The sequence below is a fragment of the Macrobrachium nipponense genome, chromosome 17 (assembly GCF_015104395.2).
Source record: "Macrobrachium nipponense isolate FS-2020 chromosome 17, ASM1510439v2, whole genome shotgun sequence".
Classification (NCBI taxonomy): domain Eukaryota; kingdom Metazoa; phylum Arthropoda; class Malacostraca; order Decapoda; family Palaemonidae; genus Macrobrachium; species Macrobrachium nipponense.
Genome location: NC_087210.1, coordinates 38,004,367 through 38,024,661, shown reverse-complemented (window position 1 = coordinate 38,024,661; position 20,295 = coordinate 38,004,367). Strand labels below are relative to the sequence as shown.

The 20,295-nt window shown below is 37.1% G+C and overlaps 1 protein-coding gene across 1 annotated transcript in view; it reads right to left on the bottom strand.

Annotated features, from left to right (window-relative positions):
* Nucleotides 1-1,551: 1,551 nt before the first annotated feature.
* Nucleotides 1,552-20,295, bottom strand: part of LOC135196180 (protein bric-a-brac 1-like) — a 93,460-nt gene continuing 74,716 nt past the window's right edge. The window contains exons 3-5 of the mRNA XM_064222766.1: nt 10,584-10,643; nt 8,148-8,348; nt 1,552-2,219 (exon numbers count right to left, since the gene is read on the bottom strand). Coding sequence (XP_064078836.1) covers nt 1,947-2,219; nt 8,148-8,348; nt 10,584-10,643 — 534 coding nt within the window. The 3' untranslated portion in view covers nt 1,552-1,946. The remainder of the gene's footprint in view (nt 2,220-8,147; nt 8,349-10,583; nt 10,644-20,295) is intronic.

The following is a 20,295-nucleotide window of genomic DNA, read 5'->3' as shown; positions in this document are numbered from 1 at the left end:
GGAAAGAAAATTAAGGTGGAAGGTGAAAGATTGGCATTGAACACAGTGTTGGAGTGATTACATTTGCAATGTATATGAGGGAAGATTATCAAATTTTTATGGAGGGTGTTAAACACAAATCCAAGTTTCACCAAAATGAAAGTATGTACTCACTTACAGTTTCTTATTGATTCATGAAATCTACTCTTACAAAAAGAAAATAATCTCCAAGATAACTTTTTTCTTCTTAAAGCAATGGTCATACAAAAGTTAAGTACAACAAAAGTTAAGTACAAATCTTATAATTTACTGTAATCTGATTAGGAACTTTAGATACAGTAAGCACACTACATTCTACACAGAAGCCTAAACGATGAATTTTGTGTCCAGAAGTAAAAGATATAAAATGAGTGATGATATGATGCAATGAATAAGAAGACATTTAAGGAAAAACTTACAATAACATGTTATTAACATTATGCTCTGTTATATCACATCATTTCGTTCACAATTTCTGACAGTTTGAAGAAAAGAAAAATACAGTTTTTAGTATTTTCAATAAGGCTACGAAGACCAATTGTACTAATAAATGCTTTTTGTACACATCATAAATCTACTTAAACTAAATTGCACAATAATCAATCGCTATTACACAAACTTCTAAAGCAACAATTTCCTGTCTTGAGATTGCTGGGAAAACAGGATATGAATGTGGTACACAGTATTGACTAGTGATGAATGTCCAATAAAGCTAGAGAAAATGATTATACTGTATACAGCCTGTTAGAAAACAATCTAACTGATAAGCAATACTGTAAAATCTATATATAATCTGATTCATGATATTTATTGTAAACAATTCGTTGTGAAAATCTGCTATGCAGTGCCATATCCCTACAACACTGGACGCATGTATTACTACATCATTTTATATAGTACAGAAGGCTACTTCATTTCTGGAAACACCGCAGACATGAGTTACGAGGTACTAAATATATTATATTTAAACAAAAAAATAATAAACTCCAGTAGATTTGGGCAATCTATGAAAGATACAAGTTTAAATCCAATATGCAAAGTAAAGTCAGTTTTGTAATTCTTGGATCCTAAATCTACTGTCATTATGGAATGAGCAATTCCATTTCCTTGTCATGGAAGAGCAAAATACAAAATAAATCTTTAACAACACAAAATAATGCAATAAAAAGGAGTGCGCCAGCTTACTGACTAATTAAAGATTCTCCTATCACAGTTTGTGTCATAGAAAAGGAGGTCAATAAATACGATAAACATATCATTACACAGTGAACAAGCCTTACCTAAGAAAACTAAGATAATTTAATAAAACATAATACAGTATCCTCATGGGACATATGTAATGCATTTCTTCCATAAGTACAAAAACTTTGGTTTATAAGTCTTTGGGGCCAGTGACCTGACTCAGATCTTTCATTACAACTTAAGTACATACTGCTGACTCAAACACTGAATAAGTTATCAATATATTCCTCATAACTGATAAATATACACAAAATATATCTATGACTTGTTTGAACTCAGGGGTTAGTATGGTTAATTACAAATGTTAGTAGTAATTATGGTTAGTTATAAAATCATTGGTACTAGCATTTAACCTGTACTGATTCTGGAATGATGACAAAATGCTGAGGAATGTAGCATGGAATGCAAAAAAATAACAGTAATAAAAATAATGATTATATTACTTTAATATAAACATGCCACAAAAATGACATTACAGCCTCAGGCAAATGAGTACTAAAACCCTGTGGCAAGGTTTTTCACGAAGGTAGAAACAGTAGGATAATTCCAAAATAATCTCTAGTCCCTTCTAATCTTCTTCCCACGTGGTCAAGCTACCTTCCCAATATTAACAGGAAGAAACGATCTCCTTCCACACCATTGACAACACCCATCCCTTCCACAGATCCAGCACCAGCATGATGCCCTCACGCCATAGTGGTGGCAGAACTGTTGATGATGAGTGAGAGATCACCCTCATCATTTTGCTGTGGGTGTGAGGCCAAGATGTGCTCCTTCAGGCGATATTTGCGGTTGAAACCCTTCTGACAAAATGGACACTTGAAACTGTTGGGAGCAGTATGGAGGCGCTCATGTCGACGGCAAGTACCCGTTTGTGTGAATCGCTTTCCACAGTAGCGACAGGGATATGTTAGCTTGTCCTTGGCCAGCCCTAGCAGGTCGTCCCCATAGCTCGTCGCCTGTAACCACTGCCAAAGTCACTACCCATATTTATGCCAAAACTAATTGTTCACTCTCTCCAAATGGTTTTTTATCTTTTAAGACTAATAAAATAGACATTTCTTAATAAGATATAACGTAAAGAGAGAGAGAGAGAGAGAGAGAGAGAGAGAAGAGACTTTTAATTCTCTTTACGTACCAGTAATTTTCTTAATTTCTTTTAAAACCAAAAGGAGAGAAAACAAACATGCATTCAACATTGTAATCCTGTAGTAGATATTAAATTTTTGCATATGAATGGATTGTTAGTTATTCTAAACTACTGTACATCTATGTGATTTAAATATTCATTACTGATCAAAAATTAATTTAATAGAAATATTAATTAGTTAGTCTAATTCTATCAAAGCAATTTACTGTATTTAATATTTTTGTCAAACTTCCATCAACAACATTCACTAGTACAATCATAATTAATGTAAAATTAAAAGGGTGACCAATGTCATGAAAGTCAATGTAATAAAATCACTTAAAACAACAAATGCAACACTACAAAGCACAAAGCATAAAAAGAAATGCACTCTTCAGCACACTTGCTCAAGCACAAAATGAACTTTTGCCCAAAAATTTCAAAAGCAACTTTTAGCTGCACATGCAATTTATCAATTTATATTTATACCAATAAGTCTGGTAATGTGCTTCATTATGCTGATACAGCATTGTAATAAAGAGGTGAATGACCAGTACGTATCTGCTATGTCACAAAATACTATACTTTTCTGAGAATGTTTTCTTGCTTTTTGATCAACGTTAAAAATACAACTTTCAAAATTTCCCAGTTTCCATAACTTTAATAACATGCTGAAACAAAATTCAACCATACCAACCTAACATTAAACCTATATATCAATTGGTTATTCAACTGATATTAAATCGCAAGATGGTATTCTAATTTTTAACAAACAAACCACCATCTTTCTTGATCAACCTTTCTACTCCAATTTAAAAGTTGAATCAGCCTCTGCAGGTGGGCATTAATTCATTATAATATTATGGGAAAATGATTTCTGATACAGCTACATCAGTTTGATATGAATCAAGAATATCAAATTAGCAATTCATAATTCTTATACTACCAATAAAAAACTTTAAATTCTAACTTTCTAATCTGTGACTTGGGGAGTTCAAATTTATATTTTCATGACTAACTCTCATTACTTCAAAAACTGATGACAAAGAAGATCTTATCATGCTAAATGTGATATTAAGATTGAAGAGCTGACTTTTCCTGGTAAATCATTCCAAATTTAGAAAATATGAAACAGTTGCAAGACAGCAATCAAGTTTAACCCTATTGCGTATTATTAATATTTCAGCAATTTCACTGTCTAAAATTTGACTCAGATATCAGTCTTTTCATTTTCTAAACTATCGATTCAAAATGTAAGTCTTTCAATATACATTCCTGACACAGCACAAGCACATAAAAAATATTTTGTGTGAAACTATGTAAGAAATACGCACAACAGAGGCTCACGGTTAAGTCAAAATAAACCTGAAATCATGCATGAAATAAAATATGCAGACATACCACATGCATAAGTAGCAACATGCATTCATGCAAGTTTCCCAACCTCCTGGTCAATCAAGACATAACCTGACATTAAGAACTAAGAATGGGACAGATTTACCCCCTATACATATAGCAGAGACAATATGTACAAGTGATATCACTGATCCTATTAGATCCTAATAGAATTTCTTCTATACTGTACACAGTAGTGTACTGTATATCAATGGCAAATATTGCATGTCTTAAGGACAAATGCTTTTCATAAATTCTGAATATTTCACATTTAATTTCCACCCCCACATGATCCTCTGTAATTTGATTTTCAGACTGAAGAAGAAACTTATAACTTTTCTTGTCTTTTTCTGATATTGAATAACAAAATCTTGGTAAAATACTTGGCCAAGAATCTCATACATCAATCAATGAATATGGCAAGTTTGATCAACTCAACATATTTCCATTAAAACATTTATGAAAAAATGCTTGCTTTTGCACCAATCGAATCAGAAATTAGATACTGTATTTTTTAAACAGATATTTTGGAGCAGTTTCTTCTTCTGAATTGTATGATATAATTTCATAGTCTGTGTAATAATTCTAAGAAATTCTGTGTAATAATTCTATGGTTTCTGGATACTCAGTAAAATATATAATGCTCATCCTCATCTCACTTTATGATGGCACAATGAAAACATTTTTATATCATAAATAAATAAATGCTCTTTTGGGAATGAGAAAAATAGCTGTTTTTTAACTTGGTCAAACTTTCAAGTATTTACTGTAATTTACAACCTATCTGAATGCCAAACTATTTGAAATCTTAAGATTTTGATCCATTATTCGTGAAGATATGTAAGTTTTCAGATTTAAGAAAATATCTAATGCCCTACCTTCAGCATTTAACAAGTCATAGATGAACTCTACGTATCATTCAAGTGAATCATGAGGTTCTTCAATATTTGTTAGATAACAACTAGAAAATTACATTTCAGCAAATGAAATCTGTAAACTCTACTTTCCTAAAACACTATAGACATAGTTCCCTATACATTGAGTATGTCAGTGGACAAAAAACATTTCAAGTACATTAATGTAGTATCACAAGAACAAAAAAAACATTTTCACTTAAATGCCAAATGTACTGAATATAAATAACAACAGATACTTATTACAATTTCACAAGGGAAGTTATACAATTATATGGTAGATGGTCTTTCCATTTTAATCCTAAAATGTTGTGGGGATCAACTCCTACAATGTTTCTGAAACATATTTATCAACTATGTATAGTATTACAAATAAGTACCAGTAACACTACTAATGATTAACTACCTAATGTTCTTGAATAAATTCCAATGTTAGATTAAAACTGGAAGTTGAAGCCTATAAAATATATCATGAATCAAAAACAAAATCCTTTCCTGCCTGGAAAAATGTCTGTCAGCTTCCTCTGGGGAAGTACAGTATCTAGATCTATTGTACTTATGCATTCTGCATCACAAATCAAGAACAGCAATAAAGCTGTTAGCATGTGAACCCCACTAAGGAACACACCAAAGTAACTTGCAGACGAACTGAATGCCACCTAATGGTTCCAGAAAACTTATGAACTAAAGACTTGATTATTAACTCAAGTCCTTTCTTTTGTAGTCACTGCTGGTTTTGAGTAAAAATCAACAGCTCCTTTTATTACTCTTACTGTGAACAAGCCCAGGGGCAAAAGATGTGCCTCTCCATTCCAAGGTAATAATGATCCGTCTATGGACCTTAATATGAAAAAGAAGTCCTTCTTACTGGTTGGAATTTCTGAAGTTCTGGGATAAATAAAATGGGAAGACTAAGATGATACATACTGTTATAAATGAACAGTCTAGTTTCTACTCCAGCATTCACCACTGTTGGAGACTTTCCCCTCTGGAGTTCTCAACGGCTTCAAATACTGATCTGCTCATGTAACAAAGGTGTCTACACTGGTCCACCACGTGCTCCCAATAGCAGGCAGTCACGTTACCAGGAGGAACTCTGGAGTTCCTTTACTCAGCTATTCAACTGTGACTATTCAATTTTTATCTAATGCACACATGAACATGGGAAGATACAGTGCAAGAGGAGTCTTCTGGATTCTTTACATGGCACCTTGCAAGTAAAATACAAGTATTTCAATAAGAGCAAACCAAGAATCAATCGTTTTCCTCAGCAAAAAATATTCTCTATTTTGTAATCAAAATGAGTGGTTTGATGACCTAAGTGAACGTTTAAACAATACCTAGGCTGAAAAGAACCAGTTCCAAAAATAGTTAAGCAGCTGGAGGCCAGCCTTCCAGCCAAGAGGGCACGGAAGTTCGTTGTTACATTCAAAGAAGCATAATGCTGCGTTAAAGCAAGAGATGCATAGATATTCACATGGAACTCTCAGCTGTGAAAAAAGATTTGACACCTAGACAGTGGACAATTATTATGCTGCTTTACAGTTTTCATTCCATGAAAGAAGAGCAGTTCATTACTGGTCATCCTGATAAAATAAAAGTTGGAGGGTCTTACGGCATTCTCTGAAAGGTCAAAGTATCCAGGGTGAAGCAAATTACTACACCACTTTCCTTTACTCCGTAAAACTTCCAAAACACTTATGAAACAAGATCATTAACAAAGTTGAGCCTTCTGGGTGCTCTCGTCTCTTTCTGGTCTTATTCATTTTCTGCTTCTTGTTTTCACACTGATCTGCTCCTGTTAGACATTTGGTGCACTACCTCCAAACCATCAAATCCCATTATGTGAAAGTGAACTATTATCTGGGGATAAGTCTTGAATTATCATTTTGTTGCTGATTAAGATTGCCACCTGGTCTTCATATATGTCAATATAAAAACCTGTATCAGTGTTAGATGATGTTATCCTACTGAAATCAGTGTTTAGAACAATATAAAAAATGAGGGAGGTGAGAGAGTAGAAGAGTAAGCATGGATAAACCACAGCTGGAAATATTAGTGATTTGAGTATTACACAACTTGGCCTCTTTGGAAATGTCTTTAAGCATACGTCCTGTCACGTATAGTTCTGACAATTCTTATGAAACCATTCCTTACAAATTTGTGACTACATAGCCAACAGCTACCAGGAAAAATAAGGTCCATCAACTTCTCATTTCTTTCCTTACTGATCAAAACATACAAGATTGCAATCTTCAAAAATAATAATAAGATGCAGGCCAAATATAAAATCCTTGTAGAGTCAGAGCAACATTTATATTTCTATATTCAAGTTTCAAGCATCATATCATTCAATCCACATGAGTTGCAAAGTCAACCTTATAGTATCACACCAAGAAGTAATTCTCATAAGTGATGTTACTAGTACAAAGGTGGCATTTCGAAGAAAGTTCTGAAAGGTCTGTGTTTCCTTGGAGGAAAGATTCAGTTAAACCAGGTAATAACCTTTTCTTAAACATGATCTGAATTTCAATAGGCACTGGCCTCCTTCAACAACAGTTGGCTTTAGTGAAAAGGAACAAAAGCTTAATAAAATTCTAAATACGGAGAAAAATGTCCGCGTTCTATCCTAAATTTGTAAATCTATCAGATGTTCCCACTGGACTTCAATGGACTATAAAATGTGGCAATTACTGCAAAAAAGAAAAAAAAAAGAAAAAAGCATGCAAATATCTCGGTGCAGAAAGCAAGTCATTGTGCATAAAATATATATTCTTTTGTGCAATCTAACATTACTTGTTCATTTGTGAAGCAATAATGCTTGTTGGCAACACCTGGTGCTCAGGCAACATTGGCAGAGAGGTACAAAAAATATAAATAAATTTGTTTACTAATTATCTACATAAACTTGAAATAAAACAGACAAATGTTACACGTAAAAATGAACCATCCACTCAACCATGCTAACAAGAGACTCAGATTTTAAGTACAACACAAATGCCATGGACAAAAAGAGGGTCTTTTATATAATTTTTCCATCATAGCTATGGTAGGTGGGAGAATAAATATCTTACCCAAATATATCTAATAATGATGAACTCGGCTGAACAAAATAATGCCAAAGGTTTAAACATGTTTACTAGGAGCTTCGAAGCAACTGTGCCGAAACAATCTAGTGCTATTATCAATATAGACAATGCAGCTGGAGATAATGTTCACTTGGGTCTTACGACTAAGTAATTCTATAAAGCGCACAATAAACGTTTAACTCAAACTTATGATGGAAGAATCTCTCAGCAAATGAAGAAAACAGGATAGTACATCACTTAACACCTGCCAAACCTTCAAAAGAGTACCTCTAGCCACAAACCAACAGCAACAAAGAGAGACGATACTGAACTGAAGAGAACCTCTCGTTCGGGTGCTGAACACGCGACAGAGGAACTCACCAAATTCTCCTCGTCATTTTTAGTGGACGAGAAGGCAGGGTCATCGCTGAAGGAGCTTTCGTCCAAGGGGTCTTCTTCTTCGATTTTGACATCGTGTGACGGCGTGGAATTCCCAGAGGTGACTGTGCCGGCACTTCCAATACCACCCACGCTCGAGACAAGATAGACTGGATGCGGAGAATCCCCACTGATGTATCCCTCCTGTGGAACAAAAGAGGATGTTACATCGGCACTCACACTCGACAAATTTATTACAAGTTCGAGAGCGACCAAGGTTTAACACTTTCAGTACCTGAGCACGCAAAGGAAGTCAAAATAAACAATATAATTACCATGTATCCGAGTGATATATTTCATATAAATAAAAACAAACTGACTTGACATTCCTACAGTAATATGAAAATACCAAAGACTGACCATCAACTTTCAAATAAGTAACTTTGGATACGACATTTATAATGATCATATATATAAAAAGTTAATGGCTTTAAATTGCTGTTTTCAAATATAACAAACAGCCATTTCACAAAACCTTGGCCATCGTAAAAGTCTCGTTTGATGTTCATAGGTATGGTAAACGGAACGAATACTAATCCTATAACTACAATACAAAAGTCCCACTGGAACAGATGAGATGTCATGCATCTTGTAGACTAATTACAAATCAGGAGAGCTCTCAAATAAGTTCCAGTAACTGAATACAATCACCTTACGACACTGTATTATGGGCAGGCTGAAAACCGTGGTAACTAAGCAAAAGTCTAGATAAGTGAGAAAAGTAAATTTATACATAAAAAAAGCATTTAACCAATCAAAACAAACCAGGCGACCTAATGACATCTGAAATCAAGAAAAAGGCAAATTAAATGACGTATTATTTTTTCACGAAACAGCACATGCACGGAATTTGCTATAATATCTAACAATGAAAAAAGTAGTATTGAATAAACAAACGAAACAAATATATGAAAAATACTACATAAAGAACATAAAATTAGGGGTTTAAGATGGGCGGGTCTCCTCACTTCTTAAGAATAATAGGTACTCAAACATCCACGTTAACGTTAAACCGAATGCTACTGAAACTGTCATGCTGATGGGATTCTAACAATGAAAATAATGATGAAATAAATATGGCATAAAAAGTTCAAATTCTGCAAAAAACTTATATGAAAGTAATAATAATAATAATAATAATAATAATAATAATAATAATAATAATAGTTACGCAAATAATCTAGACCAAAATAAAAAAAACCTAATACTATATAGAAAATAGTATACACGATTCGATCCTTAAAACACTGCATATCGTAGGATTCTGTATGAACGGTACTTGTGCATGCACATTTCCATACATATGGGAACCGCTAAAACAGAGAGAGAGAGAGAGAGAGAGAGAGAGAGAGAGAGAGAGAGAGAGAGAGAGAGAGAGTACAATAAAGAACGAATACATTACTCACTAAGCTTTTTCAAATAAGACAAAACTCCACACACACACACACACACATACACACGAGACACGGAACAAATTGTTCCAACAACTTTCCTAACATTTCACTACAAGGAATCAAGGAACACAAATATAATCTAATTAAACAGCTAAGCCAGACAATAAAAAAAAAAAAAAAAAAAAAAAGGACTAACGGCAACTGAATAGCCAACGGATCAGACTGTTCAAATTTGATAGAAAACTTCTCAATCTTTTATGAATCAATTATCCACTCTATCACTTGCAATTTCCGGCCTTATTCAAGAGCAGCGTGATGTGAATGAATTAAGAGTTGTGATACTATGAATTGAATAGTACTCTAGAAAACAAGTGAGAGCACTGGAAGATCTATCGCTTTTATAAACTCAATTAAACAAACTACTTTCGCCATTTGTTTCCAGCAACACTCCTTTGCACTTGAAAACAAAAACAAAACAAAAACACGGCCACCATCACAACATTTCATCATAACCTATCTCTGCTAAAATAACGAAATGAAAAAAAACTAAGTATATATATATATATATATATATATATATATATATAATATATATATATATATATATATATATATATATAATACACAAATGACAAAGTAAAATTGTAAAAATTTCAAATGCTCTTGATCAGTCAAAATAAACAAACGAAGGACAGGGTCACTGCGCATTGACAGATACTACAAAACTCGAATGCGAGTAAAGAAAGACACGCTACGCATCGCCATTTAAATGGATGATTTCTTAACAACTGGGAAGACGAGATTCAAAGCTAAGTTTCCCCAATAAGTCCTTTTTCCCGCCACTGAATGTTTCCATTTAAATCGGCAGAACAATGACAACTAAGTTAAAAAATAAATGCATGCACGAAATGCTGGAGAGGAAAAAAAAAAAAATGAGAAGAAGAGGCAGTTTCGGGACTACAATGCGCCACTAAAACAGACTTACAATGAAATTGGCCTTGGAGTCCTCTTGACTAGCATCCACTTCAATCATTGTTTGGGATACCTATAGGAGAGGTCCCTAGCATCAGTTAACAGATAATAATGTCTGGTTACTTCTTTTCATTAGAAAGAAAAACACACTACTCTCCATTTAATAATTAACTAGTTAATATCACTGTATTTCTCGATGAAGGTACAGGAAGCGAGACTTTGGTCATTCTCGTCTCTTTTTTGCTTGGGAAACTGGACTATTCACATCTACAGATATCTTAATTTAATTGAACTTTTATAGGTGTTTATCCTCTGTCTCTATCACACATCCACACGCATATATATACATACAAATCTCTCTCTCTCTCTCTCTCTCTCTCTCTCTCTCTCTCTCACTCTCTCTCTCTCTCTCTCTCTCTCTCTATATATTATATATATATATATATATATATATATATATATATATATATATATATATATTCGACAGAATGATCATGATGAATTAATTATATAAAACTTAGAAAAAATAAATATCGTAATAGTACATCTGCTTACTCAAGTACGTATAGCTAAAAGCACATAGCAATGAAAGGAAGAACATCAGCCCTTTCATTTTATAGTCATTAAATAATGTTGGACGATTAGACGCCTTAAATATACACGGACTCTACAGACAATCATTAGGAAATTAGAAAAAAAACAATGAAACGAGACGCTTGTATTCCGTAGAATTTATATCAAGGTTGCCATTAGTACACATGCTACGGGTGTTGTCGACAAGTGCATACTTTATCAGAACTGCAGCATCTGCTGGAGGGCCTCTGCTCGTAGTGAATCAGGTGAGTTCGGAGTGGGAAAAGAATATCGCCAAGGATAAAAGATCGGGCGTGACAGACAAACATTTCTGCCAAAGGAAAACGTTTCGATGTCGAAAACAAGGCAATTCGACACTTGAGAATTTACGGTCCCCGTTCCTTTTCGGACTTAAGTTATGGGACGAGATACCTTAACGAATCGTTCCGTACTTTTAAACTAATCTCCACAGTTAACAGATCTGCAAGAAATCTTCCAGGTTGAGAGAAGATATAAATTCAGCCAGACTATGCTGGTGGGGAAATGACTAATCTATTTTTAATATTATTACATCTACTGCCCAGGCCATGTTTTAACTTCAGCCTATTTCCTTGGCTCCTGGTCCATCTATCCAACAATTCACTGGAATATCCCCATCAATTATTCTTTATTTCTTGCAGAAAAGCAGGCACGGAAGGCTACTTACTAGCCTCCTTCCAACTTCGTTGACGAGGTCATAACTTGAGGTCGAGAAAAACAGAGAATGAAAATCAAAATGTAGACAAGAACCAAATATATAATCTTTGCGTTCTTATAAAAAGGTCAGTCATCTCCCGCTGGTTTCCTCTCTCCTTTGACGTAAAGATCAATTTAATATAAAGTTCGTCTGTAACTCCAACCTTACTAGATTACCATGATAACTAAAGAAATGGATATAAGATATTGAAAAAGCGGCGTTTCTGTACATTAGGAACTTGTGATTTGTGTTCCTCTAATTACCAGAACGTCCAGGGAGGGGATTCTGCTACCCTCTCCCAATTCTACTTCAATTTGATGGACAAAGTTATTTAGTTCGTTTAATATCGTGCTGACATCTATTCTGATCGGATTCCTCAGTCACTATGTAGTCCACACCACATTTTATGATTAAAAGAAGGCTGGCCCATGCTGTACATTTAAAAAAAATAATAATAAAATTTAAAGACATTGACGATGTATACTTCCACTAGCTTTAAGTCTTCCCTTGACTGAGCGGGAAATGGTCAGCGTATAGTGCCAATTTGTTTAAGCAAAAATGTTAACATGAACGTCTTTTCAAAGTGTTTCGGTAACCCACTCATCCACATCTATACTCTGTTTTTTTCCATCTGTCCATCCGCCTGTGGTGTTTGCGTATGGTAACACTGCGTCCCGGGCTTTAGATAGTTACATTCAGCTTACATTCAACAACAATAATAATATCCTATTTCGAATATTAACGGTGTAATTCACATACAGGAAATTATTAAAACACTTTTCAGTTGCAAATGTACACCCAGATATCCTTTTATTTACTTACACATAACGTAACTATCTAAAGCCCGGGACGCAGTGTTACCATACGCAAACACCACAGGCGGGTGGACAGATGGAAAAAAAACAGAGTATAGGTATAAATATCGTCTGTTAGAGAGAGCTGAACTGAAAACCGTTTGCACAGTAAGAAACCACTTCCAGATGACCTATGGCTGCCCTAATTCTCAGACTCAGGGAGAAAAACGTGAACACAACCTATTAATCTAGATCGGCTAAAAATCAGAAGCTACCGAAGTGTCCTGAACGAACGAGCGATGGGAAAGAAAGGCATTCTTCCGTCTTTATATATGATCCATGTCGTCAGCATTGGCTCTGAAAGGCAGGATGGGACTATGCCTCATTTCAATTGCTCTCTATATTCTCCATCATCTTTTCTCCAACAGTTCTGCAGACCTAAATTATGATGCTTCATTTTCTACCCGTTAACCAAAAGATGGAGGCGAAATTCAAAATAATCTGTGATGTCAAAATTGGTTTTAACTTGAATATTTCTTTTTTTTTTTGCATCCAGCGAGTCAGTTAACTCTGGTAACCACAGAAGTGCACTCGGAATAACGACTGCGATGACTTGGAGAGATGTTAAGGATTCCATTAATATCATAAGAGTGATAGAAGCTCCACCCCGGTAGTATCATGTGTATTCCCCTCGTTTTTTATTCCTCTCATTTTTTCCACCTCATTTTGCTCGTGCTCACTGAGGTTATTATAATGACTGTCAATACCAACAAAATAATAATAAAGATATGACGACCACAAGTTTAAAATAGACAGGGTGAAATGATTCTTAAAAAGTAGAGATCTTACGATATTATAGCAAAATTAACAATAAACTTTCGAGCTTTTAGGAAAATTCTCTTCCTCTTTTGACAGAAGTGAAATATATGCAAAGTTATGTGTACGTCGGGCAGACCGTCTCACGGCGAGTGCGCTCTCCTCTGATGAAAAGGCTTCCTACTGAAAAACTATCTACGTCTGAGGGGGAGGGGGGGGGGGTCACCCATCCCCCGGGGCTTAGGGAGGAGGCGTGGCAGGAAGGGTCATTTCTGCTTTCGCAGCAAACCCGTGTGATTACTTTTCTCTGATGGCATGTCAATTGTCATCTTTCCACTGACCGCACGTATGGAATGATCCATAAGCGTTTCCGACTAACCTATGACTTCATACTGTAGTTTTTTTTTAATTTTTTTAATGAAACTACTGATTTGGAAGTCCATGCCATAGTTATGCCAATATTTTATTGAAATGACAATGTTTATGCCATGACACTGACCGCTTTACTGTTTTCAGGGTTAAGCTTTTTTTTTTTTCTGACGACTTTCTTCCTCGTGGGACAAGTTGCAATTCTGACCATTTACTAAATAAATACCAATGTTCGATCCATCACTAGATTACAAAACTTGCTTTAATATGTGCAATCAGATGAGTATCCTTTCATTCCCATCTATATATATATACACACACACACACACACACACATATATATATATATATATATATATATATATATATATATATATATATATATATATATAAAAGTATATGTTTTATCTGGGAGAACTGAATATACATAATTTTTTTAAAAAAAGTAACGCTGATGAAACACTATTTACATTGTAATTTGAATAAAACATGATATATATATATATATATATATATATATATATATATATATATATATATATATATATATATATATATATATATATATAAAATATATAATTTATATTGCGTCTTCGTCCAATTGCTTTTAAGCCTCACATAGTCTATGCGAGCTTAATAATAAAGGAATAAATGTAAGAATAAGTATGTGTTGATAATCTGTGTACTTTAATCTCAAAACCTACAACAACATCAACTGGCGTGACACACAAAAGGGGGAGACACTGGGTTTATTTTGCGAAATGAATGGAAGTAGAGTCACCGACTCTAAGAACTCTTCTAACCTGAATGTGGACGGATCGGCTGACATCTTCGCCCGGGATCAATTTTATGCCTTTGCATCAATTTGGGGAAAGTGACAATGCGACAAATCCCATAATCAGATTCACTGCTATAGAGGAAAGAATCTAGTCCACACCTCCAGCCAAAGTTTACTTATACTGTATAGCCTAAGGAACTGGATCACAAGCCGTTACGACTAGGATGAGGACACGCAGAATTTGCTCTTCTTCGTGAGTTATTACGTCAAACGAAACCTCATCAGAGACAGAGTCTACGCTGAGTATAAATTTTCTTTCTCACCGTTATACCTGGATTAAGGGGTCGGTTGCCTATTGCACCTTCTCCTCTGCCTGCTATTACAGGCATCATCCCCACCAACATCGCATGATTTAATGTTTGGCAAGGGGATTTTTACGACCGCATACCCTTGCTGTCATCAACCACAGTTATTGGCGGTGGGCCTCGCCTTTGAGTAAAAAGTTCCACCTGCAAGGCAGCAGTTTCCACAGTTAATGGCGGTGGGCCTCGCCTTTGAGTAAAAAGTTCCACCTGCAAGGCAGCAGTTTCCACAGTTATTGACGGTGGGCCTCGCCTTTGAGTAAAAAGTTCCACCTGCAAGGTAGCAGTTTCCACAGTTATTGACGGTGGGCCTCGCCTTTGAGTAAAAAGTTCCACCTGCAAGGCAGCAGTTTCCACAGTTATTGACGGTGGCCCTATAGCCTTTTACTCAAAAGTAAGACTGCAAGATAGCAGCTTTTCCTTTTAGTCGCCTTTTACGACACGCAGAACCTAAGATGGTAGTGTTCTTATACACCCCTGCCACATGGTCCTCTAAGCTGAATATAAATAGTTACTGATATATAACTTTGCATCTATTTCGTTTGATCCAACGGTGCAAGAAGCAGCTTACGATTAGCTTGAGGGGATCTTTCCTATACTCGTTTTTTTTCTTCCATCTGTCCACCCGCCTGTGGTGTTTGCGTATGGTAACACTGCTTCCCGGGCTTTAGTTACATTCAGCTTACATTCAACAATAATAATATCCTATTTCGAATATTAACGGTGTAATTCGCATACTGTAAATTATTAAAACACTTTTCAGTTGCAAATGTACACCCAGATATCCTTTTATTTACTTAAACTTACACATAGCATAACTATCGAAAGCCCGGGACGCAGTGTTACCATACGCAAACACCACTGGCGGGTGGACAGATGGAAAAAAACAGAGTATAGATAGTGACCCCCCTAAGGTTTTTAACCCGGTATGTATCCACCTCTGCGGCGTGTTTAGTACAAGCCCCTTGATGATGACCGTCACAACATAGCAAAAGACTGTAAATATCTTAACGAGAATGACCTCCAAGTAACGCAAGGCCTAAATAACGATCCCGGAAAACCTTCACAGTATAGGAAAGGTCCGCTCGAGAGTTTGCTGTACTTGAATACCTGTTCAACACTTCGACTTCTTAATGGCGTCTTTATCCTAAAGATTTTACAGCGTCGTTTTTGTGAATACAGTATTACTACTAATGTAGCTTACTTAATTAAGAACTTTCATTATATCAAAACAGTAATTATCTATAGTATTTGCAATTGTATTAAATATTTGCTATCAGCACACAAAGAATTACGCACAAGCAGACACACACACACACACACACACACACACACACACACACACACACACACACATATATATATATATATATATATATATATATATATATATATATATATATATTTATTATATATATATAATATAAGTATTATAATATTATATATATATATATATATTATATATGCACGCACGCCTATACGAATGTCATCATGCATAAAAATCAGAAAGCAGAGCAAATTAAGAAGAAGATCAGAGTATGAATAACACTGGGCACAATATAGCTGAGAAAAAACCCCACGACCCCACACTTGAACGGCAATTGCACAGGATCCTGAGCCTTTATAAGGACTCTAACTCCTGTGCGCTAAGAACCCACTACGGCTCTTGCTGGAGAGCGTGATTGAACATCAATCAACAGAATCCGTCGTACATAATAGAATAACTAAATAAATGCTGAACAAAATGGATACAGCTGGAGTGATCGCACCTCATTGAAATGCAATCCTCTGAAACAATGTATTTTACGAGAGAGAGAGGAGAGAGAGAGAGGGGGAGAAGAGGGAGGAAGGGAGGGGAAGGAGAGAGATTTTGGTTGAAGGCACAAATCCAACAACCTGTCCCCTCCACCCATTCTTTTCCTTCGGGTGATAGAGGAGGAGGAGGAGGAGGAGGAGGAGGAGGAGGAGGAGGGTGGGGGTAAGATTGAAAGAGGGGGTTGGGGGGGGGGGAGAAAGCCACTTTGCAGAAGGGAGGAAAGCAGGGAGAGAGAGACGACGTTGAAAGGAGGGTAAGGGAGAGGGAATGTGAAATATGGGGGAGGAAAAGGCAACGAGGGGCAGAAAGATGGGCTACAGGGTGGGGCAGAGAGAGAGAGAGAGAGAGAGAGAGAGGTGGGGGGGGGGGGGGGCATGAAGCCAGACAATACACAGAAGGCCACCTCATATTAACACTAAACATAAGGGAGGACGTTTTGTTGTAGTATTGTGTGTGCGTGTGTGTGTGTGTGAGAGAGAGAGAGAGAGAGATTATTATAGCATGAACGAATTAATGCCTGATTATGACTTAAGGCTTAGTCAAAGCGGGAAAAGTCCGAAGTATGCTGCGGCAGAAGTCGAAATGAAGAGCCGAGATGGATCCCTGACCGATGAGAACTGCAAAATTTGCCAAACTGAGGAATAGTCCAAATGTATTCATGATACAAATCACAAAACGGACTAATATTATGAACTCTTAATTTTTGTTTTATAAGTGATGTCTATTTCGACAAAGCTGAACCCTTTACTTTCTTCTCTCTTCTTCAAGAGAGAGAGAGAGAGAGAGAGAGAGAGAGAGAGAGAGAGAGTTCAAGGGGGCAGCGAAGCAGGTGTCATGTTAGCAGGGGGGTGGGGCGGGGTGGCAACATGAGGTAGTGATGAAGCAGGTGTGTCTGTGTGTATTGTACACTGTGCGTGTTTGAGAGAGAGAGAGAGGAGAGAGAGAGGAGAGAGAGAGAGACGGCGAGGGAAAGACGGGGGCTGGAAGGGTGAGAGGGGCAACGTGAAAGGCCGGACTGGTGATAAGAGGGTTGGGTAGGTTTGCCCGGGGAATGGGGAACGGGGGAGTGAACGGGGGGGAGGAAGCACCCACACTTGGCACGCTGTCGTCAGCAGCAGCCCTGGGGGCTCCTCCTCCTCCCCACATCCTACCCCCCCCCCCCCACCCACTCTGATCCAAACCAAGAAGGGCCAACCTCTTTCCCTTTCCCTCACCAGGCACCGACCCTAACAAACTGCCCCGTCGTCCAAGTTCCACCCTCTTCTTCTTCCTCCACCTTCCCCTCCCCTTTTAGCCCATTCTCCCCCCTTTTCACCCTCCACCCTGGCCCATGGATCAATACGATGACCCAAGGGGCGCTGTGCTCTCTCCCTCAAGGCATTATATACCTTATGGGCACCGCCGCGGCCCATCGCTAGACCCCCATTCCTGTGGGCCTCCTCACCCTCTCCTACAACTGCCTCCTCCACCTCCTCGCTCTTTCACATCCGCATCTCTCCCTACAGCATCCAACAACAAACCCCCTCCCCCTCCCCCATCCCTGAACTCGTGTATCAATGAACAACGAGGCACCTTGCGTTTTGAAACGATTTTCAAAGTCAACCCCTGCAAACGAATCCGCTATAAAAGTTAGGCAAAAAGTTGACCACGCTTCCTTTGAACAAAAGGCAGCAGGGAGCACTGGCAGACATTCTAGTCTGACACTTTTTGTTATGTACTGCTGGTGTAGATCATTGTTCATAAGTACTCAGTAGTTTACAAATCCAGCGTCCAGTTCAAGCAAAACCGCTTCGGAATACGTCAATATATAAATAATGCAGGGACAGAACTCTTGCAACAAACAGAAAAATGCCGAGACAACTCGACATTTTACATAAGAGATATTCTTCAATATTTGTGCAGTGTTACTGTAAACAAATTCAAAATCAACTTTGAATCACCGCAAACTATCATGGATCCTGTACAGCAACATAAGATCTGACGATCCTCACATAACTGGAGGAAACTATCCTTCATGCGTACTACACTACAGCAGACCTTGAAGTCTGCATAGCCACACTGCAATCATCTTGAAATTTCCACACAGCTTCTCTTAATCTGGCAATTCAAATTGAAGTCTGCGAAGCACTGCAGTAGATTACCTCAGTATCTAAGTGTCATTACAGAAAACCTAAAATACAGAGTTTAGGCCCAGTACTGGGACCTATGAAGACATTCAGCGCTGAAATGGAAATGGACAGTAAAAGGTTTGAGAGGGTAACAGGAAGAAAATCTCGCAGTTTCACTATAGATCAATTGTTTGGAGAGGATGGAAAGTAAGATGGAAGAAAGAGAAGATGAAAGAGGGTACAGTAAAAAGGAACGAAAGGGGTTGTAGCTGGGGGCCGAAAGCACGCTGCAAAGAACCTAAAGTAATGCCCATAGTTTTGTTTGTATGGTGTTTTGACGTTGCATGGAACCAGTAAGGTTATTCAGCAACGGGAGTAAGAGTAATGCCAGCAATGACGGCACTACCGCCCTTGCGGGGAATAACACTGAAAAAGACCATTATTATCTTAGCAGCACTGTAAAAGATCGTTTAAAATCTCATAAAAATAATTAATAATATATGCAACACTACAGCAGACTATAAATATGACTATTACTGCAGGTTGGCCTTTCAAAAATTTATGCAATAGTACATGAAAGTTGTCTGGAGTATTATGGAAGTGGAGTATGATGCTGAACATGAGTGAAAGGGAAAAAGTGGAAGCTGTAGAGATGAATTGCTTACGTAGTAAGCAACGGGAAATAGTTAAAGACATATTGAGAAGGGATTGCCGAATGCCGTATAAGCTGGATGTGTAACTGAATTCCATAAAGAACGGAATGAAAAGGCTAACACACGGCACAACGAGGTTCTTAAATAATAACTAATTTACTAAGAATACAAGCCACATGAAAGACTAGGCTGGCGAGAGGTCAGTATCGTCCTGGTGTATCTCTCAGGTGCTATGTGATCCAAGCGATAAACAAAGTTTTTATTACATGTAATTACGTTCGTGGGCATCTTTCAGATGCCAAAGAAGCTATGCATTTGGGCAGGACTTAACTGGAATTTCACTTATTAAAGACTAGTAAAAGCACGTGTGATCAATCACTACACTTAGCATACTGAATTGGTCTTATCATAACCTCCGCACCAAGACCTTTCCAGTCCTTGGTTTGCCTTCTTTGGCCAACTTGGCTGACACTGGGGCAGAATTTCCGTTCTTGAGACTTTTTGCCTTCGCTCGCACGTATTTGGAAGGTATTTTATTCGTCTACCAATTTTATCCCTCTATCACCTACTCAACTGTTATTCTGTTCAGTAGGAAAAAGTCAGGTTGGTGGTCTTCCACCTGCTTCACTCACACGAGAACCAATGCGAATGCCATTGTTGTGACTACATCATTAGTCCACTGGATTTGCTCGGAATTTATAATTGTGGTTCTCTTCTACC